This window comes from Columba livia, chromosome 8 (assembly GCF_036013475.1).
Source record: "Columba livia isolate bColLiv1 breed racing homer chromosome 8, bColLiv1.pat.W.v2, whole genome shotgun sequence".
NCBI lineage: Eukaryota > Metazoa > Chordata > Aves > Columbiformes > Columbidae > Columba > Columba livia.
In genome coordinates, this window is record NC_088609.1 from 17,385,025 (window position 1) to 17,412,173 (window position 27,149).

General features: G+C 37.1%; 2 protein-coding genes across 2 annotated transcripts in view; one reads left to right on the forward strand and one right to left on the reverse strand.

The window, feature by feature from the left end:
- Window positions 1-27,149, forward strand: part of CDC73 (cell division cycle 73) — a 103,762-nt gene that overhangs the window by 44,437 nt on the left and 32,176 nt on the right. The window lies entirely within an intron of this gene.
- On the reverse strand, window positions 11,451-19,842 carry B3GALT2 (beta-1,3-galactosyltransferase 2). Its single transcript, XM_021294264.2, has 2 exons — window positions 19,208-19,842; window positions 11,451-14,291 (listed from the first exon to the last, which is right to left on the reverse strand). Exon 2 carries the CDS (start codon window positions 14,153-14,155, stop codon window positions 12,887-12,889), a length of 1,269 nt encoding a protein of 422 aa, XP_021149939.2. The 5' UTR covers window positions 14,156-14,291; window positions 19,208-19,842; the 3' UTR covers window positions 11,451-12,886.

Consider the following 27,149-nt stretch of genomic DNA (forward strand, 5'->3'; position numbering starts at 1 on the left):
CTTAGAAATTAAAATCTAAAGGGACTCTGGACTGCCTGGTGTAATGTTATATCTGGTTTTCAAGCCTAGTTTTATAGTTGGTTCAAATTTCATTACATGAATCTTGAACATGTAAATCAACTTCCTTGTTCATACAATATCTTGAAAATGGTATTTGCTTGTTACGGTTGTCATTCAGACTAATGAAGGAATAGACTTATCAGGCAATTTGCTCACCTTTATTTGGATCTACTAAATATTTAATAAGGCTAACTTAGGTAGTCACGTTATTGTGCTGTATGACAAAACCACATATTGAATATGTTTCTTATATTCCTTCCCCTGGCAGTTCTCAGCAATACTCTTAATGCCCTTTTATGTTCTCCTCTGAAAAGCTGCCTATAATTGGCTTAGGTTATCAGACAGTGTGAATTGTCATTCTTTCAAATATGAATGTAGGTACTACATCCTTTTAAACAATGAGTATCATAACAATAATCCATATGCTGGAAACATTCTGTAGATAGAAATTCACAATGCACAGAAAATGTTTTCAAGCATTATTTTATCACTCATTTATATGAAGCCGAGAGGAAGAGAATATAAAAAGTAATAAGTACTCAATATCCTCAAGGTTAAGATCAAGAATGTATTAAATTTGAACAGTAGTTACTAGTATACTAATATTTGTGAAAGTTCTCAGTTATGAATAAGAATCATACCTTTAAGGAAATAATGTAACTTTTTCTGGTGCCTCTCATAAGTGGAATGAACATGATTGATAAACGTGACATTTAATATTGGGCAAATGTCAAGGAGTTTCTGCCTTATGCTCAGTAAAGTGATTTTTCTTTAGTGAAGCCATATTTAAACTATAATAAAATGCACAGAGATATATTGATACTTCATAAATGTGGCAAAACTGAAGAGTGTTCACAGCTTCGAAAAATGCTGTTTGTTTTATTTTTTTAAACAAAGATTCACTTTGGCTCAAATAGGCTTGGCCAGTTTTCTCTCCTGCCATATTCCCCAGAAGGAAGCTAAATTAATTCTGTCCATAAGAAGATTAAAAGCTGATGGGTGAAGGAAGCTCAAGGGTGAAGGAAGTAGAAAAACATTCTCTGGCAAGTCTGAAGATGATTGGGTAAAAATATTTTGCTGTTAGTTGCAGAAAAGTATTCATGCCTTTTTGTAGTAAATTTGGGGTTGCTTTTTGTTGGAAAGGGAGGGCTCTCAGGCATATTTAAACTTCTTGTGCTTTGTGACATTGTCTTGGTGGGGGAAAAAGTAAGAGGTATTCTGGTTTTATTTATGAATGGTTCATTCACTCTGACACTGATCTGTAGTGGATTTGTTATATTTCAGTGCAAATTTAGGTATTACTGTAGACCTTCTCTACATATAAAGGTATACACTTAGGTAAATCTAGGTTCAGTTAGTTTTCAGTAATTTTGATTAATATTTTAATTTTTTTTTCGTTGTTAAAGCCTTGGCTGAAGTCATGTTTACTCCTTTTTGCCAAACTGCTGTAGGAGAGGCTCCTGGTGGAGCCTGTGTGCTTTCTCGCAGTATTCACTTTGATACAAACCAATTCTGAACCACTGTAGCCTGTCTCCTGGCTGTTGTAGCCTCCTGCTGGCCTGGGAGCTATTTAATAGTTTAAGTTCACAAGTTATCTGCCTTTTTCAGCATATCTTCTTGGATTTCCATCTTGTTTAGGAATTTTGTGACTAAGAAACAGACTCCTGGAAGTGCCTTTGCACTCACACAAATGTTAACTGAAGACCAATAGCTGTGTGTGGTTTTGGGGTGTAACTCTTCCCTGTGTCTAAAACAAGACATTTTTGTTTTCCTGGTTGCCTTTGGGTCTCAGTCCATCAGTGCTCTTCAGGGACATGAGGATCTTCTGCAACTTCTTCTCAGACTTCTCTTGTAGCTGCTGAGCTCCCCAGTACGTTATTTGTTAGAAAGGGTTAAAGTCTCAAGTTATTTTGCATTTGTAATCAAACACCTTAGGTCTTCCCAAGGTGAAGCTGTTGCCACCTGAGCATGTTTAGGAGGCGTTAGGAAGTTAAGAGTCTTTGACAGTCATCTCCATTTTCCTGTTAAAGCAAGTGCTTCATAGTTCTGCCATTCAGAAATAACCTTTTCTCCTTAATACAAAGCATGATGCAATCTAATATGGCAATATGTAAGTATTCCTTAAGGCCATATCTAGATCAAGGCGCTCAAGCAAATTAAAGCAAATTGCCAAAGTATACAACATCAACATTCATAAGTTATAATGCATTAAATTGCCATTGGCTGGTGATGTCTTTAGGAATAAAATTACTTTAGTTAGCTGTAGTTTAATTTCCTTGGTTTACAGTGAGTGGAGGCAAATTTACTCCTGCATTAGAAATTCATGTGGGAATTTAATGCATTTAAATTAATATGCTTTGACTTCTCACCTTTACTTCAACCTATATAAACGTTGATATCATTGATGAGCCCATTATGTTTGGGAGCAGCTTCCCCAGACTGTCAGATGCGTTTCCCGCTTCTCTTGTTGCTGAGGCCCCATTTCTTAGTGCTCTCTGTGTGTTCACTACTAGTTCACATAGGATTACAGATTTGATTTGAATCAGATCCACAAATGAAATTAAACTATTGCTCTTCAGTCTGGGTAGTAATGGCTAGATTATAAAGAACTACAATAGTATTTATTAACTAGCCTGTGAAGACGGTGCATTGTCCACCATGCACAGAACAAGATCTTCTGAATTTCATGTAAACTCACATTTCAGTAGTAATTTCAGTACTTTTAAAATTTTTCATAATGCAGTTGTTCTCTGCATATATGAAACAACAAACCAACGAAAACATTGCAGAGGTCTTTTGAACTTCTGGCTTTATTTTGGTTGGGAAACCCAAGGTTGGTTTTGCTTGCAGTTTAATGTGGCATGTTTGGGATCTTTAAGGTGAGGATGGAACAGGAAATCAAATTGCTGTGGATGTTTATTAGAGTGACTATTTTAGGGCATAGTTACTCCTTTCACACTTCAGTTGTTGCAGAATACTTTCTCAACAATTTCTTCAGTGCTTGTCCTGCCTCCGTATTTCCCTGCAAGTCTGGCTTTCCTCAGTTTTGCGTCTTTTGTTTCTCTCTTTAATAGAAAGAGAGATGTACTATGTAATGCTTACTGAGGTGTTTCAGTTAAAAGTTTAGGTTAATGGTCAGCAATTATAAAGTATTTCTACTGGTTTTGTTCATGTTTTTAATGTAATATAGCTGGCAGCATCACGGTAAATTAGTTGTTAACTTCTGCTACCATATTGCATATATGGAGAATGGTATAGTCTCAGATTAAAACATTCCTATAGTTGAATCTGTATAGGGCAATTTCTGTGTTCTGTCCTTTTTTCAGTAAATGGGGAAATTCAGGTAATGTTTCTGTGAATTGCTGGATAAATTTCATCAACTGTTTAGGGAAGGAGTATTGGTAATAACAGATCCTAATCAACATTTATTTATACTTATTGGATTTTTTTGAAACAAGTCAATTTGATCTGGTCTAATATCATCTGATGCCACGTTGGTCTGCAATATATGGCCAAAAGACTTCAGCTTGTCAGTAAGCTTTGAAAATGTTGTATAGGAAATTCAGAAACTGTAGTTAGTTATTTATCAGAACCAGAAAGGTTTGTGTTGTCTGTTCTGACTGGGTCTTTAAAAAGGAATGTTTATGGAGTTAATTTTCACTTGCTTAAAATTTGTTAGAAATTTCTCCGTGAATGTTTCATCATTAGCATGTTCTTGAAGGTGTTTAGATGGGGAAGGAGATTGTTACGGGGTTTGTTTAGAAAAATATTCAGTTTTTCATATTGCATCTTGCAGAGTTTCTCTTCTAGGCTGCTACCATGTATCTTTTTGATAACTTGAGAAAAAGTTTTAACTGTTAAAGGTAATTGTCAGAGGGAAGTAGGACAGCAAAAAAAACAAGCTTTTTTGACTATTTTAAAATGCATTCAATTTTTGTGGATTTCCCAGAAGCCAGAGAAAAACTATGAACATGGATTCTTCTGTCAGTATTGGCCGCTAAAACCAATTAAATGCCAAATTTGTTAGTTGGCCTTGGTGGGAGACAGTCTTATTTTTTTCTCTGGCAAAGCATCTCATTGTGATCATTTTTCACTTCAAGTAACTGACAAAGCCAGCGTAAAATGTGTTCAGCAAATATGTAAAGCTATTTTTGTCCAAGAGTCTTTGTGTCACAGAAAAAAAATGGCAATTATCCAGCACCTTGCACTATCCATGTGGAGCTTAGCAACAGTGTGCAGGCCAGCTACTCGGCTCTGGTGGGGCTGGACCAGTCCAGCCTTTCAAGCAGGAGCACCGTCCAGCTCAGCAATTTGTCTTAACTTCAAACTGGATCATAGTTGTATGTACTGAAATGACTGTACCAGTGAATTTATTTTCAGCACTTTAAACTCATGCAAAAATAGTTTGCTATATCCTGGCATGAATATGGCGTGTAGCATGCGGTGTTCCTTCAATTCAATTGTACCTGAGTGGAGAGAAAAAAGAACAGGTACTTCATGCTCACGATGGTTGGTTTTGTCATGAATATTCCAGGGTTCACCTGTTCTTTGAGTAAGTCCCGGTGTTATGAATCCAAGTATTATATTTGTACTTCAGGTGCTAATACAAGTTCAAGAGAACATTTTGATGAGAAAAGTGGGTGCTATGGGCAGAGCTGGGACATGGAATCTTTTATTACATATAAAATCTTCTACAATTCAAAATTATCAGTACAAGATTCATAGATGATGTGTTCTCTTACAGAACTGGAAGAGGTGAAGTGTTAATATTTGATTGTCATGAGGAGTCTTACTGTTCAAATTGGTGTTTCTCAAAAAGGCTTATAGATAGGATGTGTGCAGGTGTTGTCAGAAGTGTGTGTTCATGTGTGTAAAGTTTTTTAATGATTAGGAGGAGGCGTAGGGAAGGAATGTAATTGTGTACTTTATTATAGTTTTTCCATTCTACTCTGCTAGCATGAAATTTGGGCAATAAATCATTCGAACTGCTTAACTTGTACTAGTAGAAAATGAGGAAATGGTGGAAGCAGAAAAAAAATAAATATTTGAGGTACCCAGACAGTGCATTTTTTTAATGAATATGGCAGCATTATATTTTACCCAGGCTTAAAGCCCCCAAATTATTGGCAGAAGGCTCACATTCCTTTATTAACGTTAGTGAAAGCTGGGTGTCTTAAGTTGTTTGCAGCATCCATTTCTCAACTGAATTTTGATTAGAAAGAAAATCATACCTTTGCTGTATGTAGCAAGCAAACTTGCCCACTTTTTGGAAGGAGGTAATTCACAGCTAGATAAGAAGTAGTAACTATGTCTTTAAATCTGAATAAATTATAACTTTTATAAAATAAAAATTGTGATTATCTGTCATTGTTTGTGTAATTATTTTTGTTACCATTTGGAGACTTCAGGAAAAAGATTAGCTTTTTAAAGTAGTGTGGTTAACTTCCAAAATAGATAAATCATCTCAAATTTGGTGAAATGATGATAATCTGCTGCATTAACTTTTAAAAATATTTTCAGATTCGAAAGACAGAATTTTCTTATGACATTAGTAGAGGTATTATTGAAAATACTTTTCTGTTGAAGATATATTTGTATAGGAACAGTTTGGTTCTGTGGGTTGTTTGGGTCTTGTTGTCATTTGAGTTTTTCTGTGTTTCCTTTGGTATGCCTCAGTGTGCTTACAGCATAAGCTTTGTAATTTGCTTTTTGAGGAACAGATGTGTTAGTTGTACCCTCAGGTATGCATATGATAGTTACTTTTATTTTAGAGTCTTAAGTAACGTTAAGTGTACATCTGAATTGTAATCTTGTTTTTTTAAATTATTGGGACATGAAAATGTTACCCTTTTCTACATTGAAAACCAATCCATAAAATAAAACACTTTAAATTATTCAAAGATGATACAATGGGAAATAGGTTTTCTCTTGATTCAGAGAAGGCTGGATAATTGAGTTGGATTTTTATGTCTACAAAAATCAATGCCTAGGTGGACTTTAGAGGAATGCCTATAAAAAGACTGGCATTTGCATTAAGTGGCATTACTGAATTTTTGACTGAGGCACAGATGGTGTTTTCCGATGTCTCATTTTTGTTTTATCATCTTGCATCACCCTGTATGCTGTGTCCCGACAGGCTCAAATTATGACGTAGATGTGAGGGGTGTTTTGCATGCCAAATTCACGCCTCTTTTAGAAGTGATGACAACAATATAGAAATCCTGGATGAAACTTAGAATCTCTCTCTTATTCTCTAAATATTAGCCCTCGGCTTGTTTAAATGCAGGTTAAGTTAAATATTTAGTAAAGGCAGTGAGCAATGTTTTCGTTTTCCTTGGTGGTATTTTATTAACAAAGGGTTTGTTGTGGCAGTTGGTTGTTCTCGTTTCAAACTTTGAGCTACTGAGATGTGGGAATGCTGGGCCCTTCCACAAGAAAAGATGTAGTGTGATTGTGGTTTTTCAAGAGTGGAGGGATTTAGTGTTTTGGTTTTTTTTTATGATGGCATGGATGTTTTTAGTTTTTAATTTAATACAAAACCTTAGAAGTGTTAACGGAGAAAGAACTGGGAATACTGAACTTTTTGAGGACTGCTTATGTTGAAAATATTCATTTTTTACATCCTTGCAAAGCACGGCTATTTCCGATGGTCTGATTTTTGTCATCTTGGGAAATTTTAAACCTTTAAGGATTTCACACTGGTTTCAGTTTATTCATCTTTTTTCAGCTGAATTAATTGCAAGCCAATATCAAAGCTCATATCCTTAGATGTTAGGGTGAGAAATATTTTTCACACACTTCTCTTTCTAATGAGGTAAAGAAAAAGACAGTTCTCCATTATGCCCAGACTGAGCATCTGGGAGATCAGAGTGCTTAACTGAACATACTTATTAAACAGTTGAAATGTCAATTAATATTGGATAAAGATAAATGGGCTAAAAGGAAATGGATGCGCTTGTTCTTGGGGGCATACCTGTATATTCTTCAGCTGCAGTGTTTTCTTATTTTAAAAAGCGTGTATTGGTCACAAACTGATAACAATTGTAGAAGAACATGAGTTTCCTCCTCCTTCTCTCTCAGGCAAAAGATGCCTGGAAGTAGCAGCATCAATTCCATTTGCTCTTTAGGAAGCATATTCGGCTCTTGAGCCAACCAAGGCGAATGAAAGCCCTTTGAGAAAAATCTTGTCCAAGATTTTAGCAGTCTTGACTTGTCAGCACCTGGGCACAACTTAACCATTCAAACAGAAACCTTTAAGAGTACATAAAGCTTTAAGCCATGAGTACTCCCTGTGCTGGAGGGACTTTCTTCTTTTTATTTTTTTTTGAGTAGTAATTCAAGGTTACTGTCTCAGTCAGAACATTTTGACCACAAGCATAGTCTTGAGAAAAGCAAAGAGAATGGTTTGTACCCTGTGGTTTGAGTTATACAGCAGTTAGCTCATGAACCAAAGTGCATCATTGCTATCATCCAGTTAGTGTTATCAAGAAAACTGTCAGATTTAAATGCTTAAGAGAGCTCTGTAGCTGTTGCCATGGTAATATCGGAATGGCAACGTGGTAGTTTTCATCCATAGCCCATGTTCAGCTAAATTCCTTTGCAGTCATTTTGCTGTGTGAGGAAGGTACCATATTGTACCAGCCTCGATGTTTTTTGTGTTAACCAGGAACAAATGAAAACTAGAATTAACCCCTTCTTTGAAAATGAAATGTAAATCCTAGATACAAGTGATTTAGTTTTCTTTGCTGTTGATTTGACTGCGGGCTGACGGTCCTGTATGTAAAATACTCTCTGTGGAGCTCCTGACAGGCTGTTCATGCCATTGCACCATGTCTTGTAATTACTTGGGTTCAGGCAGCAATAAAAATCGTGCACTGCAATCACAAACTAAAGATTTTATTAGAAGGATGGATTTACCTCATGGACTCTTATTTTCTCTGGAAGTGAAGCAAGTGCAAATACTTATCACTTAGACATTCAGATCCTGCTTTGTCGTTTGGCCTCGCTTTTAGTGCTCTGCCTTATCACTGAGCTTGTACTACATTTCTGAATCTGTGTGGTGTTCATGAACCGCTGCGTTTTTAGCTTCATTCTTGTTTTCTGACATTCAAGAGGTTTTCTAAGTGACCTGCTGTAAAGAAGTTGTTTTGCACAGCCCTCCCCCCAACCTCCTGCCTGGACAGCCTCTGGCTTCTCTCTTGCCATGGGTACAAAAGCAAGACAATGTTCTCTGCTTTCTGACCTACATTTTGGCAGCGCAGCGTTGCATTGCTGGCCGTGCTGCTTCCCCACCTCCCTCCTGCCCCTTGGCTGGGACTTGTGGAGCAGAGCTGGAGAAAGGAGGTGGGTCTAGATGGGTGGGAGGTGTAATCTGTAGTGATGCAGCAAATGCCAGGTCTGTTAGGTGGGATCTGCAGTCTGAATTTATTGTGGCCAGCAAGGTTGAGACTGAAGGGCAGCCAAATTGCGTGCTGTTTTGGAACAAAAGCTGACACAAAAAGGAAGATAGTGCTCTTAAACTTGATGGTGCAGTTATCATAGAACAGTTAAGTAATTGTCCAATATTTATTTGTGTTATTTTACAGCACAAAATAAGGATTGAGAAATGAGTTTTTAAAATGGAAAGCTATTTGAACAACTACTGATGCTTTTGCAAATTGGTTACGAGCCTGTTCTTGCTAATATCAGAAATGTAGTAGCTTCTGTACTAGCATCCATCTCCCTTACATCTTCTGCTAGGAAGTTTTCACATGTTGAAATGAGTATTCATTCAAGAGATTAAAATTTTCTTGTGATTATGTAGGTATTTCTTGTGATTATGTAGGTATTTTAGTTTGAAGTATGACTGAGGATTGTGTTAACATATCAGGAAAATTAGTAGGGATGGCAGGGGGGCAGGGGAGGAGCAGTCTAAAAGAATGGCTTCTAGGTACTTCCCTCCCCTCCACTGCCTGATTTAGCATGGATTTTGAGACAGGTAACCAAGTCTTAACGTGCATATTCTGAAGACATTTTGGAAATATGGGCTGACCCATTTTATAAAACTGCATTGCAAAGAAAGCAAATTTTAATCTTACTACAACAGTAATTTAACCTGAAAGACAGCCTGTCCCATCTCTTCTAAATCACTGCCATACTATAATTTTAAATTTATAGGACATAAAAATAATTTATAACATTTAAGTGAAGATCTTCATGGATACTGAATTTTCCCTCAGACCAACTGCGGAGTCTTGGAAGTACCTTTACGTGTAATTTTTTTCAGACTAGAACAGGTTGTGAACTTTACCCATGACAAATCTGTCCATGTCTGGGATAGAATCACTTGTATTACACCAAAACCTGTAGTTGTGCATTTTCCATGCTCAAATCTATTGATGTGTGATCTGCAAATAAGCCACATCACTGATTTTAATTGGAGATGTGAAAGCAAAAGTTCTGTTGGTGAATTACAGTTTTTTGTGGGACTTCACTTTGGTTATCTAGTATCAATGTGCGTATTTCATTTAGTTGAAAGTTAAATAGGGAAAAATTATGGGGTTCTGATGTCTGATTTTTGTTACCATGCTTCACTTTCATAAGATTTTTTTTTTTCTTTGCCATAATGGTGGTATTGATGATGTTGTGATTTTTCTGTTTATAATACATTGAGACATTGACTTTTTGAATTTTTTTCAACCTGAAGCAGACACACAGACAATTAAAAACATTTAAAGCAAATATTATACAAACTTCTATACCTCAATGAGTTAACTATTTATATCCTTTATTTTTTTTACTGCATTGTGGACATGTTAGACTTCTAGATATAAGCCTGTATCCTATTGGTAATGAAAATGCCTTTAGTTTTTTGTCTCGCTCTATGGGGAAAGGAATTGAGAGAACTTGTCAAGTATTTTAATGATATAAATAATTATTGCACTCTTTTTAACAGTAGCTTTTTTTATATTCTAGCAGAGTGAGCAAATAGCTTAAACACAAGCTAGAAAACAGTAAAAACATTCAGAGAATGGAATGCAGATCTTTCATTCTGTAACTGCATATTTCCCCATACAAGCTGTCCCTCCTGCTTCTGAAAGCTTTATAATGAATTGTGCAAGAAAACAGTACTTAGATACAAACATTTTAAGTAGCCTTTGGCTGTCTTGGTGTTGATTCAAATATATTTATGGAATAGTTTCAACATATACCCAAGCATTAATACAAATCTTAAAGAATTATGTGGAACCCTTCAAAGTGCATTAAAAATGGCTTTTTATTCAACATCCTACACTCCTCATTAGGATTGTAACTAGCAAGAAGTGTGATATACTGAACTTGTAGGCATTGTACCGTGATTCTGCCAAGCTTGGGCAGATCAACATCATGCATGAGCTCCAAAGTGGAGCACCCGAGAGGTTGTTTGGCTGCCAAACTTTGTGATTCAAGTGCCAAACTATTTAAGGTTTAGTTATTAACCTCTTGGACTGTACCCAGAAGCTAGTAAGAGCATTCTGAACTAGCCAGAGTTGGTAAAATCCAAGCAGAGTACATTGCAGTGTAGCTGGAAAGGAAAGCACTGGAGTCTGGAACAGCATTGAGTCCTCTCCAGGAGGATGGACTCTGTTCTTGGCCAGCATCGCCTGGGGAGAGGCCACTTACAGGATTATATGTCTTCCAGAACCAAATATCCTTGAGTAGTAAGTGACTTTCAACACTCACTCTGGTTGTCTAAAACTTGCTCTATTATGTAAAGCTTGCAGATAGTTAACTGAAGCCAGATGGCTTTCAGCTGGGCTATTAACTGTGGCCTGCATTAGCTGGAAGGAAGCAGGCAAAGTGAGTATGAAGCAAACTACAAATGGATGTTAAAAGAACACTCCCAAAGACTTTTTCTAATGCAGCTTGGATCTCTGTGTTCTGTGAATGCCAATAGTCCTCACCAAAGCTAAGTGGATGCACTTTGATTGTAGTTGGAGAACTCTCTTCTGCAGAGAGTTACCATTTTTACAGAGTTTTACTTGCCCCAGAAATGGTCATTTTTGTGATTTGAGGTATCTTAAAAATGCACAAATGTATAATTATTATACCTCAAACACAGCAGATGATAAAATTTAGTGGAGGATCAGGAAAAAAATGGTAATGAGCAAATTTCCATAACCATCTTCAATAAGAACTCCTCAAATTTGTTAATAGGGCTGGTCCAGTGCAATACAGTCTGTTTGTGTAAGTTCCTGTTGCTGAGAGTGCTTGGTAATGTGATTTGTGTTTTCATTACAAAGAAAAAGAACCTGCTGTAATCTCTGTATTGCGTGTGGTATGAAAACTAGGCTTTAAGAACTAGGGCACACTAGAAAAGGTAGACATTTATTTCTATCTGAGCAGCTTTCCCATAAAAAGTGAAGTCTGAAGACCATAAATATAATCAATTTTATTAAATAATAAAAGTACATCAAATATTTTTATTTTATCCAATTAAAAAGTCCCAGTCAAACAGAAAACTAATCATAGTTCCATCGTTTGCTGCTAAGTCAGAGGTGGGTATTGCTTACCCTGGCAGAGTGACAAGCAGTAATAACCTGAATTTGATACAACTCTACTGTAACTCTGTTGGAAAATAAGCTTAAAAAGTTCTGTTTGTTAGGAAACTGGAAACCTGTAAATAGATTAAACCTACTTTTCACAATTTATTTTCAGTGGTACATGTTGTGACTTCAATTTTTAAAATTGCTTAGATTTTGTTCTCACCCTTATTGCTGTCTGGAACTTACAATCTTATTATGACTTAGACTTCCCCACTTGTAAAATAAGGTGTGTGGCTTAATCTTCTCTAGCAGACCTATTTTCACTTGACTGATCCTTTCTTTTTGGCAGGCAGGAAAGAGCAAAATCAATAAAGATTTGGTTGGTGTTCTCCCTCTTTCCACAAAATGGGAAATTTTTGAGGCTACAGCAAAAGACTGTTCCATTTTTCATTTCTGAGCAGCCTTTGAGTTACCTCGAAGTTATTCAATGAATTTGCCTAAAGATGCCAAGGCGAATGTTACTTGACACCAGATTTTAGGACCTTGCCCTATGACTTCCAGAGAATTACCAGACTTTTAGTCAGCTCCTTGAGAAGAATCCAGTTGAATCTAGAACACCACTTGCCTTTCTGCAGGTGATGTGCAAAGCAGCAGTCTTCTGAACTTTGATTTCATATATCCCTCTTTCCTAACCAAAGTAAGCAACTGTCCCCAAACTGGACCTACTTTAAGAGAGTACTTTCTTAGTGTTTTAGAATTTATTGGTACTGTCTTACTGAATTGGAAATGTGACATTGCTAAATGTGTTGTACATTAAAGAAATGTGTAATAATTCAAACATGGTATTTGAAGGTAAAACTGCTCTGCCCTTGGTGCATTTTATATAGTTTCTTATTTTTCTTTTTATAGCAATTGTAGATAACAAATCATTACATTGAAGAGAACTAGAGCTATGGATGCATTTTTAAAAATAAAATTTTAGTGTGGAAAATATGCTCAATTATATTTTATTGGCACATAAATCAGCAATTGTACCACCAAGGTGTGCATGCTTATTATTGCACATTCACACAAAAATCCTGATATACCATCTTCTTTTTTCCTCAAATTTGCTGGGAAAAACATTTTGGTTATAGTTTCATAATATTAGTGTTATCAAGAATTATACTTTTCTTTAACTTAAAAAAATAATTTTCAGACTGCACTATGTGATGGGGCTCAACTAAAGGCTGACCCATTAAGCTCATCCATTTTCACTGTACATGCTCAGCGGTATTTACAAATTGCACATGGAGTACATGAGACCGAGGGAGCGTCATCCTTCAGTGCAGTTTCCGATGGCGATACCTGCCTGCTTTTTCTTTCGCTGCATTGGCGCAGGCGTTGTGCTTATTTTGTTGTAAGTGGTTCCAGTATTTGATCAGTTCACTAGGTTGGAACTGATGGGAGGTAATTAGGTGGCTATATTTACAGCTGGAGTAAGAAACTCGCCAGTGATTGAAGACAAACTCGTTGGGTGGAGGCATAGGGTCAATTCGCAACTTGGCAAGGCAGATCCCCACGTATACGTCCTCCAAATGTAAACGTCTGATGCTTAAGGAGACCTTAAAGATTTTTTCTGCTAAGTCTCCAGAAAAAACATAACCAGTGCCAGAGCAGAACACAGGATAACGTTCACTTGGATACAAGTCAGGTGGCATATACCACTTACTATCCTTGTTCCTATTAGGTGCGTAACCTCTCATTAAATAACCTGTGAAATACTTGTGCCTTGGAGGAAGTTCTGGTTTCAGAAGCTTGTGTATTAAATAGTCAGTATTGACAAACATATCACTGTCAGTTTTCATAACGTATGGAACATGTGGACAGTAAGATGCAACCCAGTTCATTCCCATCAGAGTTTTAATGGTTAAGTTATAATAGGTATCTAAGTATTCTTGTTGAATGATGTCGTGGTACTGCCTGCTTTCCTCTAGTATGGTACGCTGGAGGTATCCGTTTATCTTGATGCTTAACCCCAGCAAAAAAATACGAACAATTTGGATGCCAGGTGTCAGGCTTTCATTACCCCAGGTCTGTCGAATAGCTTGTCTGGCTTCCACCTGGCCTGGCTCTGCAGCTATGAGCAATATTAGAAAAGGGGTCTTCTCCTGGCACTTCTCAGGCTCGTTGATGATGTATTTGAAATGATATGATGTTGGATGCCCAGTGCCTTTCTCACTGTAAATACTTCCATTGGCACTGAGTGTATTTTCCAGACCAGTTACTCCTTGTGGTGAGAGATCTGTGTTGTTGGAGTTGGTGACTGTTGGAGGCCGGAGTGTCTGAGGTACGGTGTCTTTCCACACGTTCCTTAGAGAGCTGTGGTTTGTCTCGCTTTTTGTAGATCGAAATCCTCGTATAGTGTAAGTCATGGGATTTTCTTTGAATCCAGCCCTGCCTGGCAGCCAGTCGTGATGATTAAAGAACAGAAACATAGCAAAAAGAAATACGAGAGAGATCAGGCCAATGAGATGGGTGCGAAACAGAGACCTTTTGGTATTCCAGGTCATCTTTGCAAAGCAGCAGTGTCGTCTTCTCCACTGAAGCATGTTGTAAGAATCCAATGATGGGATATGAGACGATGGCCGAGCAAAATGCTTTTCCGATTGTTTTTGAATCCACTGCTATTCTTTGGTATTCATTTTCTTTTATTCATGTTGAGTAATTGTCTGCAAATGGCTCACTCTGCAAAGATGTAGAAAAATGAAATCAGAAATCTTTAATTTTGCACACTCATAATATAAAAGGCTCCAAGGAGGATCTAGATATAAGCTTAATTTTAAGTTCATTTTTCTTAAATAAACCAGCCCATGTGAATATAAACAAGGTTTTATTTATGCTAAAAGCCAACCTTGTTTTATGATTAAAGTTGATTTGATTTGTTAGCTTTTAAAAATGCTTTTTTCATGCTAAATGTTTTGACAGACATCCTGGGTTCCAAAGATAAAAAGGCAAAAATATTGATCATGTTAGCAAAACAAGCATGAAGTAGATGTAAATAGCCTCAGGTGTACTGACTGTGAAATCCTTGTACAGTGTTTGAGAAGGACTGAATGAAGAGGCCTTGGTACCAGATGGAAGGTTTATTGGCATTAATTAAAATTGATTTGACATGCAGAGGCTAGTAGAGCTCACAGTTTTAAAACCCTTTTTGTAAAATGGTCATGTATTGGTGGTGGGACAGACGGCACAAGGTTGATTATGGCAGAGTTGTGTTAGTCACAGTGCACAGCTTGGCGTCTTTCCACCGGCCCTCACTGCGTTCAGAAAGTCAATGAGAAGATGCACCTGTCAAAATTAATTTTCAGGGTCCAGTAACCTCACTGCACAGCCCTCAGATGGTAACACGGGATAACGTTTTCAGTCACCTTTCAAGCACCTTTAACCTTCTACTCTACAATGAAGAAAATTATTGAATGGAACACTTGTCTGTTGTGCCAGGCTCATACGCAGCTGAATTAAAATTAAGCTGTTGATTTTTAGCAGGCAGAGAAATTTTTGTATTAACTGAAAGAAAAATTGCACAGCACTAACTTAGTTTCTGGCAAACTATCTGATGAATGTGATTTTTGCTTTTTTCTCTCTAAATTTGTATATAACTGCTGCAGTTCTGGTATCACACAGACACTTTAAGTATTGTTACTAGCAGCTGTAAAGGTAGGAAAAAATGCCAAACTAGTCTGTGCTTCATTTTCTCTTCAATTTTTTCATATTCAAGAGCAGAGTCAATATGGCAGCTTCATGATGCTGCATATTAAAAGCTGATCACATCGTATCATAAATGAACCTTTCACTGCACAGTAGCAATTCGTTTGTGATTTTCAATTTGCTCTAATTTATTTCTGGGCCCTAGGGTTTTGTATAGGAAAAAAGATGACAATTGAACAAGAGTCCATAATAAATGCTATTTCTAATATAAATGTATAATTTATTAATTGCTTTGCTATCTCCTAAACCCAGTATTTGGATTAATTTGTGTGTTTAAAAACTAAGTGACATGTTATATGAGAAATTACAGGATTTTACATTGCAAGGAAGTAATTTAAGATGAGATGGCAGTTGAATAATATGTCATTAAATTGTATGTGTGTGACTTAACATTCAATCTACCTAGCTTATGAAAGTGAAAATTTGTATTTCAGAAGGCTAGGGAGAGATGTATAACTAAGCTGCTTTTTTTTTTGCCTTTTATTTATTTATTTTTTTTAATTACTGTATGTCACTTTATATGTAAACAAAATAAGGTGTATGAAGAAGATGCTTCATTCACAAGATTGGGAAGTGAGGGGGTTGTAATATCGCTCTGAGGTGGAGTTGTGTCTCTTGCAAACCTCCACTAGGAGGAGCGCGGAAGGTGGGATTTTAACGGTGCTTTGTGACCATGTGAACGTCTCTGGAAAGGCGGCACTGCTCCTCAATTCTCTTTCTGAAATAGCAAAATATTTACTTAGTGATCTGTTAAGCTCTTTCTTGTCTTTGTGTTCTTATGCAGCATTCATTAATTTTATTTTCAATCTCACTGAAAGTTTGGGGGTTTTTTTGGGTGGTTTTTTTTGGGTGTTTGTTTTGGTTTTGGTGTTTGGTTTCTTGTTTTTGTTTTAACTGCTTCGGACTGATGCCACTTAGCAGAGACCGAGCTATCTTTCTAACATTTTTTTCCCAGTTTACAGCTGTTAAATGTGCGGCTAAAGTATGTATCATGAAAATTAACCTGAAATTCCACACTATTATTTTTGTGCTGCTTTAACTCGGACATTACCCTTATGTAAAAGAAAATAAGCCCTAAACGTAGAAGTTTTATGTTTATCTGACTGTTTGCGCCTGCTTTTGCATGCTTAGAGAACAAAAGCCTGCCCTCAAAGATAATATTATTTTAGTTTCTCTGCAGTGTGCAGTGAGTTTGAAATGAAGAGTCAGCTACTTGGGAAAAATATCTCTGCATAAGCAAACATAAATGTCACTTCAAAGGGTACCCTGGATCTCAGGGAAATTGTTTGATATCAGTTTGGAAGGCAACAGTGGGAATATTTGATTAATTATCACTCCACTCCTTGCCTGTGAAGTTTAGGAAGAAAGTCAAAACCAGAATTTCCTGAATGTGGAGAAGCAAGTGGAATTCTGATTATTTTTGTCAGACTAATTGTCTCATTTCTACAACTGCAGTCATTAGGTGCAGATACTTCAGCAAATCTGTGCTACACTACTACTGTGTGTTTAGTTTTTGAGATAGTGTTTTGTTGTGCACCTACTTGCATATGGCAATGGGCAAAACTGAGAATCTTTAAGTTATGTAAATATTTGTGGAAACTGAAGACTGTTTTCAGGTGCTGTTTTTCCATGATGCACTAGTGTAGTGTCCCAGAAAAGACAGTTGTAATGGCTGAAGCATATAGATTTTTCTTAGGCTGCATGCTTACATTGTGCACATTAAAATAAGTTTTACAGTGACAGATGGAACTACAATCATAAGAAATATAAAGAGTCTTTTCTCGCTTACATATTTCCTTGATTTTTCAAGGTGGGAGTTTCCTGTTTGCCCTTTAGAAAGGCATTGTGTTTATAGAGGAAGGACCCACATCTATTTCTGAGCTTCATAAAACTATTGACTGAAAAAAAAAAAACCCAAATAACTTTGTATAATTTTCTTTCTAATTCAGGTGCAAAGCATTTCAAAATATACAATGGGTATTAAGTATTTGAAGTAGAGCAATAGTAGTTGCACCTTTAGAAACTGCTATATGCTAGGATGCATTGTTTAAAAATAATGGAAACAACAGTCAACATATATTGAAACCATTATCAAATAGTATAATAAAAAAATATTTTTTCTCACTTTAACTAGGGATAAAGCATAGCTACTTTTGCCCAAATGTTTAAAATTTCATATCACATAAAGCTTATGAAGAGGCATTTATCATTGGCAGTATATAAGAAAACCCAAGTATAGCCAAAAGGGTCTGTGCAATCACTGTGTCCTCTGGAAGTCTGTTGTTGCATGTAACTCTGCAGCTTGAAGATATGATTTATAATAGTTCTACTTCATTTTTGGCACTTGACTGTGCAGTCACTGATGCATTATCAGATGCCAAATATATAAACTCTGAATGCCACTTGAATTTTTATTTGTGGTCTGTGCTCTGCTGGTGTTTCAATTCCTTGTACTTTCAGTTCTACTCTATAATTATGGCTTTGCAAATTGAAGCATTCGACTTCCTATTCACACGTCCTGGATTTTCATATTTTGATTAGCTGTGTGGGCAAACTCTTTAATTAGAGGGAAGAGTTCAAAAGGCAGCCTGAGTCGGTATTCTGATAAACAGCAGCAGTTGCATATTGGGCCTAACATAATGTGCCTGAGTTCACTTACAAACTGCATTAATCTTTTGCACAAAACAGCACTTGGGATGAGGTTTGGTGTGCAGGTTTTTAAATGTCAGATATGAAAGTCACACCACTGGCTGGGCAAGCTGCTCTCAGAGCATTGCCTGAGGGTGCATTTTGTTTGTTCGTTTTAAAAGTTCTGGAAAGTGACTTTACCTTCTGAATGTCTTAAAATTGATCTGAAACTGGGGACTGTTGTATACTGCATCCTTAGGTATGTCAACTCCAGTTGCAGTTGGTTTATTGCGTGTTAGCTTTGCCTTGGGCAAAGAAAGCACATTTATATTGACGTTAAGTGATTTATTATGGCTTATTGGTAGATTCTGCAGATAAGCACTTTCTTTCTCTGGTGTATTAAATTGCTGTAGATTTAGGTCTTATATTGCAAATGTTCTTCTGGTTTGTTTGCTGCTAGTGATGAAGCATTTAAATTCCAACAATAAATAGAAATGGATGGCAATAAGATGGAATGTCATTTTACAATCCAAGTTAAACAGTCAGTGTTTTCATATTAAACAGAAATTGTAATGATGGGGTGAGTTAAGTTACGTGCTCACCATTTTGAGCGTACAGTGTTTGAAGGTTTCCTTTTGGGATGTCAGGGGAGCCTGATGTTACTTGTAAAATGTGGTGCCTGATTGCACTGCTGATGGCTTAAATCATGGCCAATCTTTTGCATGCTCCCACTTCATGCTTGGCTGATATTAGCGTGATGACAATTTGCTTGTGTTTTGGGGGAAAAAAAGCAAGTGTGAAAGGGTCTGAAGGTACTTTTAAGATAATGCAATATGACTGTGTGGTCCGTTTTGATGGGTCAGTGCCCTCAGTGTGTCACATCATGGACATTTTACCACTGCTTTAAGATTAATTCAGATAAGGATTAGTTCTGACCTAGTTTGAGAGGATTTCTAACTGTTTTTTTCTCTCTTGGAGGGGTTCGAGTTTTTAATTTCTCTGTTCAAAGCAATCATTACAGTAGCTACATTATCCCTTTAATCCCTCCTCTCTAGCCACAGCAACCCTGTGCAGACTGTGAGCAATGCATTTAGTAAGTGTAAGGTAGGGACGTTGTGCTGTGGGAGAGGGAAAAGCCGCTAGAATTCTTTCTCTTCAGAGACATGTTATCTCGGGGCTCTGCAAATTAGGAGCGATCATTATCTGTAATGGCTGAAAAGGTAACAGACAAGCAAATGAATATCACACACAAGGATTTGACATACCTTCCCTGGTCAGGCCATTGATGGTGCGAGGATTATACCCACAGAAAATAGTTTTGGCAAGCCATCACTTCAGCAAAAAAGATGCTATCGAACATGCGCACATCCCCCAGCAGTCTGCTGCCTGCGATTGCTTTTCACAGTATCCAATCTGTCCATCTGTCTGCTCGTTGCTGTGTTACCTTCCTTGATCATAAGTGTTGTCCTTGGCTCGGGGCTTTTTGTTCATCCTTCAAACAAAAGGACAGTAGTTCTTGTTTCTGTTCCGATCAGGGCTGTCTGGCATTCGGGGCTGATGTACTGGAGCTTTTACATCTGGTGTTTCCCTTGCCGGACAATGCAGTGCTGTGTTCTCGTCCCCTCAGTATCCATATTTCTAACGGTAACGGGAGCAGGGAGTGCTAGCGCGTAGTGCTTCACTTGCCTTCGGTAATAGGATTTCCCGCTATTCCTTCCTTCATTGTTGCTAGGCAGTAATAGAAAAGGGTTTGAGCTGTTTTAACTGAGGATTCTGGTCTATAAAATCCATTCTGTAGTTCCTCAGCTGCTGCACAGGCAGGCAGCAGTTTAAATGTGGGCTTTGACAGATGCTGTCTTCTGACAGAGCAGAATTTAACGTCATTGCTTGGCTGAACCCCACGTGATTGTTTGCATTCATTTTGACTAAAACCAAAGGCAGCCAGAAAGCTTCACAGGCTCTTGCTCCTATTTGATAAATGATACATAGTCAGTTCAAGCACAATGATAGGTGAATAGTATAAAAATTGTATGATTATTAAATGAATGATTGAGGGCTTTTTCAAATTGTTTTCACTTTTCCTTGACAGTGTAAGTTATGATTCTCTGGGGGATTTTTAATGTTAGGCGTTCTGTTCCCATATTCCAAAAGCTGTTCTGCAGTGCAATGGAATTATAAGCATTTAAAAACTGAAGCTTGATTTAACCCATGTGGCTCTCTTTGAGTAAAAATCTGTTGTCTCTTCATGCCAAAGGAAAAATAAAAATCTATTTCTTTGCTCATACGTCCTTTACACATGCCTACTCTATAAAAGCTGCTTTTTGTAATCTTAGGTTAGTCAATTAAGCTGGACAACACTAATGTATCGGTGCATGCTGTTAAGCTGCCTTTCTGCTGTTAATGGCTTTCTTCTTGGTAAAGGTCGAAGTCTGGTATTGCAGAACTGGGGGCACTTTATTTCAATTATTGATGGATCTAAAATGTCTGTTACAGACATACCTTATATTACAGAATTTGTCTTTCTGGTCCTAATGAAACTTGCACTCCTTTCATTTCTGTCCTTTCGATGACTGACCCTTCTATGCTGAGGCATCTTATTATCTTTAGTGTATGTTATATCACAATAGATAGTGCAGAAAATAGAAAGGTACCAGCATATTTACCCAAGTATTTATTAGTCACTGTTTGTCTGCTCTATTTTGAAAAGTTTGACTAGCTTTTTAGACTGTTGCTTTTCTTTTTAGCCAAAGGATAAAGAAAATCTATTTGCTATATCATATGGTATCTCTGACTAGTAGGATTTGGGGGTAGGTGCATCCTTTACTGGCAAATAAGGCAGTCAGTGTGTTTTATTAATCCAGATGCATGTTCTGATGATTTACTAGAAACCTAACCAGATTTTATGTCCTCCTGTCTAAATCAGCTGTGTACACTTTCTCTATTGGTCTAGTTTTGTTTTTAATGTATGTATTTCCTATCCTAATGAAAATTTCCACGAATCCTGTGATCCTATTTGAGGATGTTTAGGGAGCTTGAGCATGTTCTCAAACTATTAATTATGAGTACAACATGGATATCATTAAAGACTTGTATCTCCTCCACTCTAGAAAAACCTTGTATTTGCATAATAGAGGGGGGATCAGTGGGGTGATGGAGTGAGGGAAGAGAGACCTGTGTCCAGCACCACTTATTGTTCTGGGACATTCATGAATAATTGAGAATTAGTGCTTGGAAAGGTTGTATGTGTGCTCAGTCTACTGAGTTTTCCACCTAAACACAAAAAGCTTTCATATCCTTATCCTTTATAATATACATACAGCAACAGATTATTATATACAAAAATTATTATATATAAATATGTGACAGAGTTTGCCTAGGAGTATTGTCAATTTCCTGCATTCTGGGCTACAAGTGAGATCTAAGTGTAGCTGATTTACCTGTGTTGATTTACGTAGAAGCAAGTAATGTTTTTTCATATATCAGCATGTGAATATGCTTCTGATTTTTGAATTTTCGGATAAGATGCACAACACTGTCTTCAGAAACAAGGTGATATTTTAACAGAATGGTTAGTAAAATCCATAGTTGTTTCCACTTAATTTATTTAATACTGCTTCACTGTACCTGAAGTGTATCTCCAAAGGTTTGTGGGGTGTTTGTGGTATGTTTACATTTTATAGTGGGCAGAGCTGTTTTAATTTTCTGTAAATGCTCATTAGTAAGTAGTAAGGTACAAAAATCCCAAGAGCCAATTTTTCTAAATAGCCTCTGTTTTAAAGTAGATTTAGAAGGGAACAGACATCAGCTTTGACTGTTACATGACCATGTCACTGTGTGTAGCTTGGGAAGTTCAGGCAGAGCTGTTGCATGTTGATGATATGTGTAAAATTTGTCATCTTGCCCTGTGAACAAATTGAATATTGAACTCTTAAATCTTAGTGAATGATTTCTTTTGTTCATTTGTTGTTTGCTTTTAAAGGATGAGCAGGTCATTTTACAGAAAAGCGAGGAAAAGCTTTGATTTTTCTATTACTTTCTATCTGGGTGTGACTGCAGCTTAAGAGAGTCAAAGTTTCAGGAAGAAATTGCTTTTCTTTTACAGCACTTTGTTCTTTACTACTTTTATATGATGCTGTACGTTTCTGAGTATTTCAGGAGGGCAGAGCTTTCTTTTTACTGGAAATATGACCTAAAGATTTGAGGAATCTTGCTGGGCTGGAGGTTGGAGTGGGCTTTATTTCAGCTCGGTCTCACCATGAAGGGTCAGTGGACTGCTTATTCTTGATCCAAGGAGTAGTATGTTCTGTAATGTTACTATGGTTACATCTTAAATTAGAAGTTGCTATGCTAGTGTTTGAAATGCTGCCATCTATTAAGACTAAGGAGGAGTAACTGATGTTAAGATGGGCAGCATGTGTGTAAGGAACAGCACAGAGTCACCATGACCAGTGAAAGCTTGACTGCTCCCTGAGTTCTGCAAAGCTAGAAGCAGATGCAAGGAGTAAGAGAAGATGTACACTTAGAATAACCTGTGCACCTGACAACTGTGAACTATGGAAAAGGTACTTACGCATAACAAAGGTGTGTAAGTTTGGAATAGTTTCTTCAGAAAACTTACCCTCTAAAAATGACACGTAGGAAGTTTATCATTAGAGTCTTGTCCAACTGGTTTTAAAATAAACCAGACCCTAAGGTCGAGCCATTAAATGAAGTTCTTTCTTGACAACATTACCAGAAGTTTCTCAAATCAATTTAGAATGATTGCAGTACTCAGGTGTGTGCTGTTTGGTAATTTTCTGCCTGGCAGCCATGAGCCCAATGAAAGTAAACTAAATCTGTACATCACAGCTGACCTGTCAGCCGAATGTTCCCATGTGGACCATACTTTCTGGATACTCCCTGAGTAGTTTGCAAAGGTTATTCCATTCTATCGCACTAAAATGTAGTATTATTTCAGCTGTAATGTGTTGAGAACCTTTCCAGTTCAAGGGTTGAAAATGATTAGTGGAAACATTCTCAAGGTTGGTTATTTTTGGTTTTAAATTTTCTTCTGGAAATGTATTAATAGAGAATGTCATAAATGCTTAGTTTTAATTTTCTCTGTTAAGAATTATTATGTATATGGCATGTTTTTAACTAAATGAAAAAAATAGCAATCTAGAAATGACCACAAGCATCAGCATTGCCTTATTTTCCTTAGCAGATTTTCACCATTGCATTCCTAGCTGAGAAAACCAGCTTACACTTGCTACGTTTTTTATAAATGGTCACACCCAAGCTATAAACTTAGTGATTTCTTTAGTCTTTGAATATCTCAAAACAGAAATATAGCAATATAGATCAATCTGAAATGGTGACAGAGCACTAGATAAAGGTTTCCAGTTATTGTGAAACGTGTATTTTTGTTTGCTAACAAGTAGTTGATAGTTGTTGTATCATTCAATAAGGAATATAAGCACATCCCTAAGTTTGTGAAGTTGTGTGAGAGAGAGAGAAGACCAAGTGATTTTCTCAAATCAGGAGGGTGCTGCTTATTCCATCTGCCTTAGGAAACATTTCCAGGGGATGTTTCTTAATTCTAAAGCTTGTGGGTTTTTATTAAGTAAACTGACTTTTCTAGCTGTCCAACTGGAATTCAGTCCATTCCCTTATCACAGCCTTCTATGAGTAACACAGCTTTGGAGTGCTTCAAAATTCACCTGAAAAGCCCAAATACAAAATGGTTTCAATCTACTCTATTTCTGTTCTGGTTTTGTGTGTTATGCAAATTGGGCGTATTGGACTACTGTCCAGACACATTTCTTTCTTTAATAACACACTGTTTGCTTTATCACATCTTTCTTTTCTGTATTGCGATTTTTCGTGTCTTCCCCCAGGCTTTGCATCCAATTATTGCTGATCTCAAGTGCTAAATGCAGATTTTTATTTATTTTTTTTTTCCAGGGGATAGACAACATGATTTCATACAATGTAATTTCATTTGTATTGTGCAGTATTTTTGGTTGTAGGGTTCTCTCCTGATGAACTGACAATCCAGTGCCAGCAGTAATATTTTCTGCCTGTCACAGGTGTTGCTTTTGCATTCTGAAAAGAGCAGGGACTTTATGAAGCTTTGATTCAGCACAGCAGGGGAGGGCAGGACAGCCAGCAGAAGTACCGAACCTTCACAAGCGGTTTAAAGAACAATTGTGGAAAATAGACTTCTGTGTTTTGTGGGTGGTTTTGTTTTTTTTGTTGTTGTTGTGTGTTTTTTGTTTTTCCCTTAGCTTATGACTTGTTTTATTCCACCTGCCTGCACTTTATTATCAAGTTATCCCTAACACCCACCCTCACACCTCCAGCATGAGAACTGGAAATGAAAACTTAAATTCTTACAGAAAGTGAGACTTTGGGGAAAAACTGATACTACTTATCAAATCTCTTAAAGCAGGAAGATGCCATCCTGTGGGAGTAGATAGACCACCAGCTCTTCTGCCTAAGGGGAGGAATGTGTTGTTCCAGCTGTTCCCACCTGTCCAGCCCTTGTTCTCTGCCTGGTTCCTTCCCGCAACAGGCTCAGAAAGACCCTTTTCCCTTAGGCTCTATTTGGGGCATCCAGCATTTCTTTCCCAATAATTTAAAGAGCCTTTATCCCTCGTGTTCATCACCAGGATGCATACCTGCCCAGCACTCTTCTTTGGACTGCTGCATGAGCTGCATAGATACATAGATATTTTTTGTGAGACTGGTTAAGAGATTAGTAGCTCCAACTGTTCATCTGCTTGCTAAATTTTCCCCCTATGTATGTGGTTTATATGTGAATATGAAGGAATTTTATCAGCCTCAAATTCCTAGTTTTGAAGTTGAAATTGGTGGCACAGTTCTTCAGTTGATATTAAATAATGTGAAATTGAAGAACTGGACTTTCAGAACTGACAGAATTTAACGTGTCCTGGGGTTGAGGCCTGCATTCACTCTTTCCATCTGTCACATTTCCTCGGTAGCTTCAGTGCATTAATTCCAACAGCTCCATCCTGTAGGTCTCCTCATTTACAGCTAATTGTGTGGGACATGCAGGATTTACAGCAGAAATAACAAAGCTTTAGCAAGTGTCTTAAATGCCTGACGTGTTTTCTTCACTAGGAACTAGGAAAAAAGGAAAATCTGTGGAAGTGATCCTTTTCCAGTGATCCAAGAGGGTCTATTCCTGTAGTAAATTTAAGCAACCCTTTTTCACATCCAATGGAAATGTGGATCATAAAATGGAGAATAAGACCCCTTTTAAGAGCAGTTTCCTGCCCCCCTTTCCTTGACATGTCAGGGGAACTAAAATTATTCCAAACACCCTGCACACCACCTAGTTTGATAGAACTACTTCAGCTGGTTTCATGTATCTCTGTGTTTTCTACTGTTGTTCCATGTTAATGATTCCCTCAACTTGAAGCAGTTTCCAGTCAGTGTATATTAATGAAAAGCTGGTTTTATTATGTGCTGAGTTTTATAATGTGGTGTGCTTAATATCATTGAACTGATTTCCAGTTATTTCAAAATGAATTCTGTTGTGTGGCAAAAAATCCTTTGGAGGTAAATGTTCCTTGGTATTTGGTTCTGATGAAAAAGAAATCAAGATACCATACAGAGTGGCTTTGCATACCTCCAGTTGCCAGGCTGGCCCGCAGACTTTCTCTTTCCACTTATGAAATTCATATTAAACTTAAATGATAGCATCGCTTTAGTGACTTCTGAGGAAAAGGAAACTGTGCTGTGGAAATCGTGTTTTTTGTCTGAGTAACTGTGTTCATAATTCTTCCTGTAACCCCTGTAAGATTCTAGATTAATTTTGTGAGCCTAAGGATTTTTATTTCACACAAATTACTAACATGGAATCAGAATCACCAGGAATTCTAGTCCTCAAATACATGATTTAGAGAAAACCCTTATAGCTCATTTTATATGATGTTAATTGTGGGAGAATATTTGTTTAGAACTAGAGAATTTTTATTATTTTCTGCTATCCTAAATGATATTTCCAGCTTAAAATCTAGGTTTTATTTTCTGTAATTTAGTGGCTTCTAACAAGAGAGGAAATCAGAGAAAGCTCTCCTGCGTCTTGTCCAGCTTATGACATAGTATTAAGAACCATTAATGCATACTGCAGGGCAATGTGTGCTTAACAGAAAAAAACATTGATATTTAATGTAATAATGCTGATTTTACAAAATTTAGCATAACATTAAAGATTAGAGTTTTCTGTAGTACAGATATATTCTTGTAACTCTTAATCAGCATCTGTAAAGCTTTCTATCACTGAGGCATTTTACTAAAGTAAATTTATAGACAGCATCTGTCATCTAAAAAAATAAAAAGCTCCTAAAAAACACCAAAAAAGTCATCATCTTAAAAAGCCCACTAATCTTATGACCTCGGATGATGGGTTGCACACTGCACATTCTTTTAAGTCTTCTTGCAAGGATTTGCGTAATGAAGCATTCAGACTTATACAAATGCTTTTCCTGTAAGTTTTGGTTAATGCACATTTATGCTTTATTTGTGCAAGTATTATGATTTGCATTGCAGAAGAAAAGAAATAACCTTTCAGAGTCTTTATCTATTTTTTTTACTCCTCACAACCTTTGCATCTCCATCTTTCTGTTTTCCTTGGACTTTTTGCCAGAGATAAAAAGCCCCGTAATTCTGTTAATATCAGTGGGAAGCATAATAGACCAAAAAAGACCAGGGTTGTTTTCTACTTCTATTGCATTTCTTATAAGCAAGCAAAACAATAAAATGGAATAAGAATGCCTTCTTAATTTAATGAGGCCTGGATACAATACAAGCAGGGAATCCCTTTTTATTGAGAATCTAGGTCACCTCATATGGAGAAGATTTCTTTGAAAAAAAATATCTCTTTTTTACCATTTCCTTCCCCTCACCCCCCTTTTTTCTTCCTTCTTTTTTTTCCAGTTGACTCTACACAGCTCTGTCTCAACTATGCACCAGGGTCTGTACTTTTATGCTGGATTTGCCTAATGACAAGAAGAGGGCTTTTTTGTTATCTGTAATTAACTTTCCCTTACCTGAGGGGTGCTGGTAGGGGAATGGGCAAGGAGATATCTCAGTGATGTGGGAAATGCTGGATGCAGCAGGGAAAGTTAGAGCAGGTCTCTTGAATGTCTGTAGCTCTCTTACTAGCAGGTTGGTTGGGACGGATGCCAGAATAAAATTGGA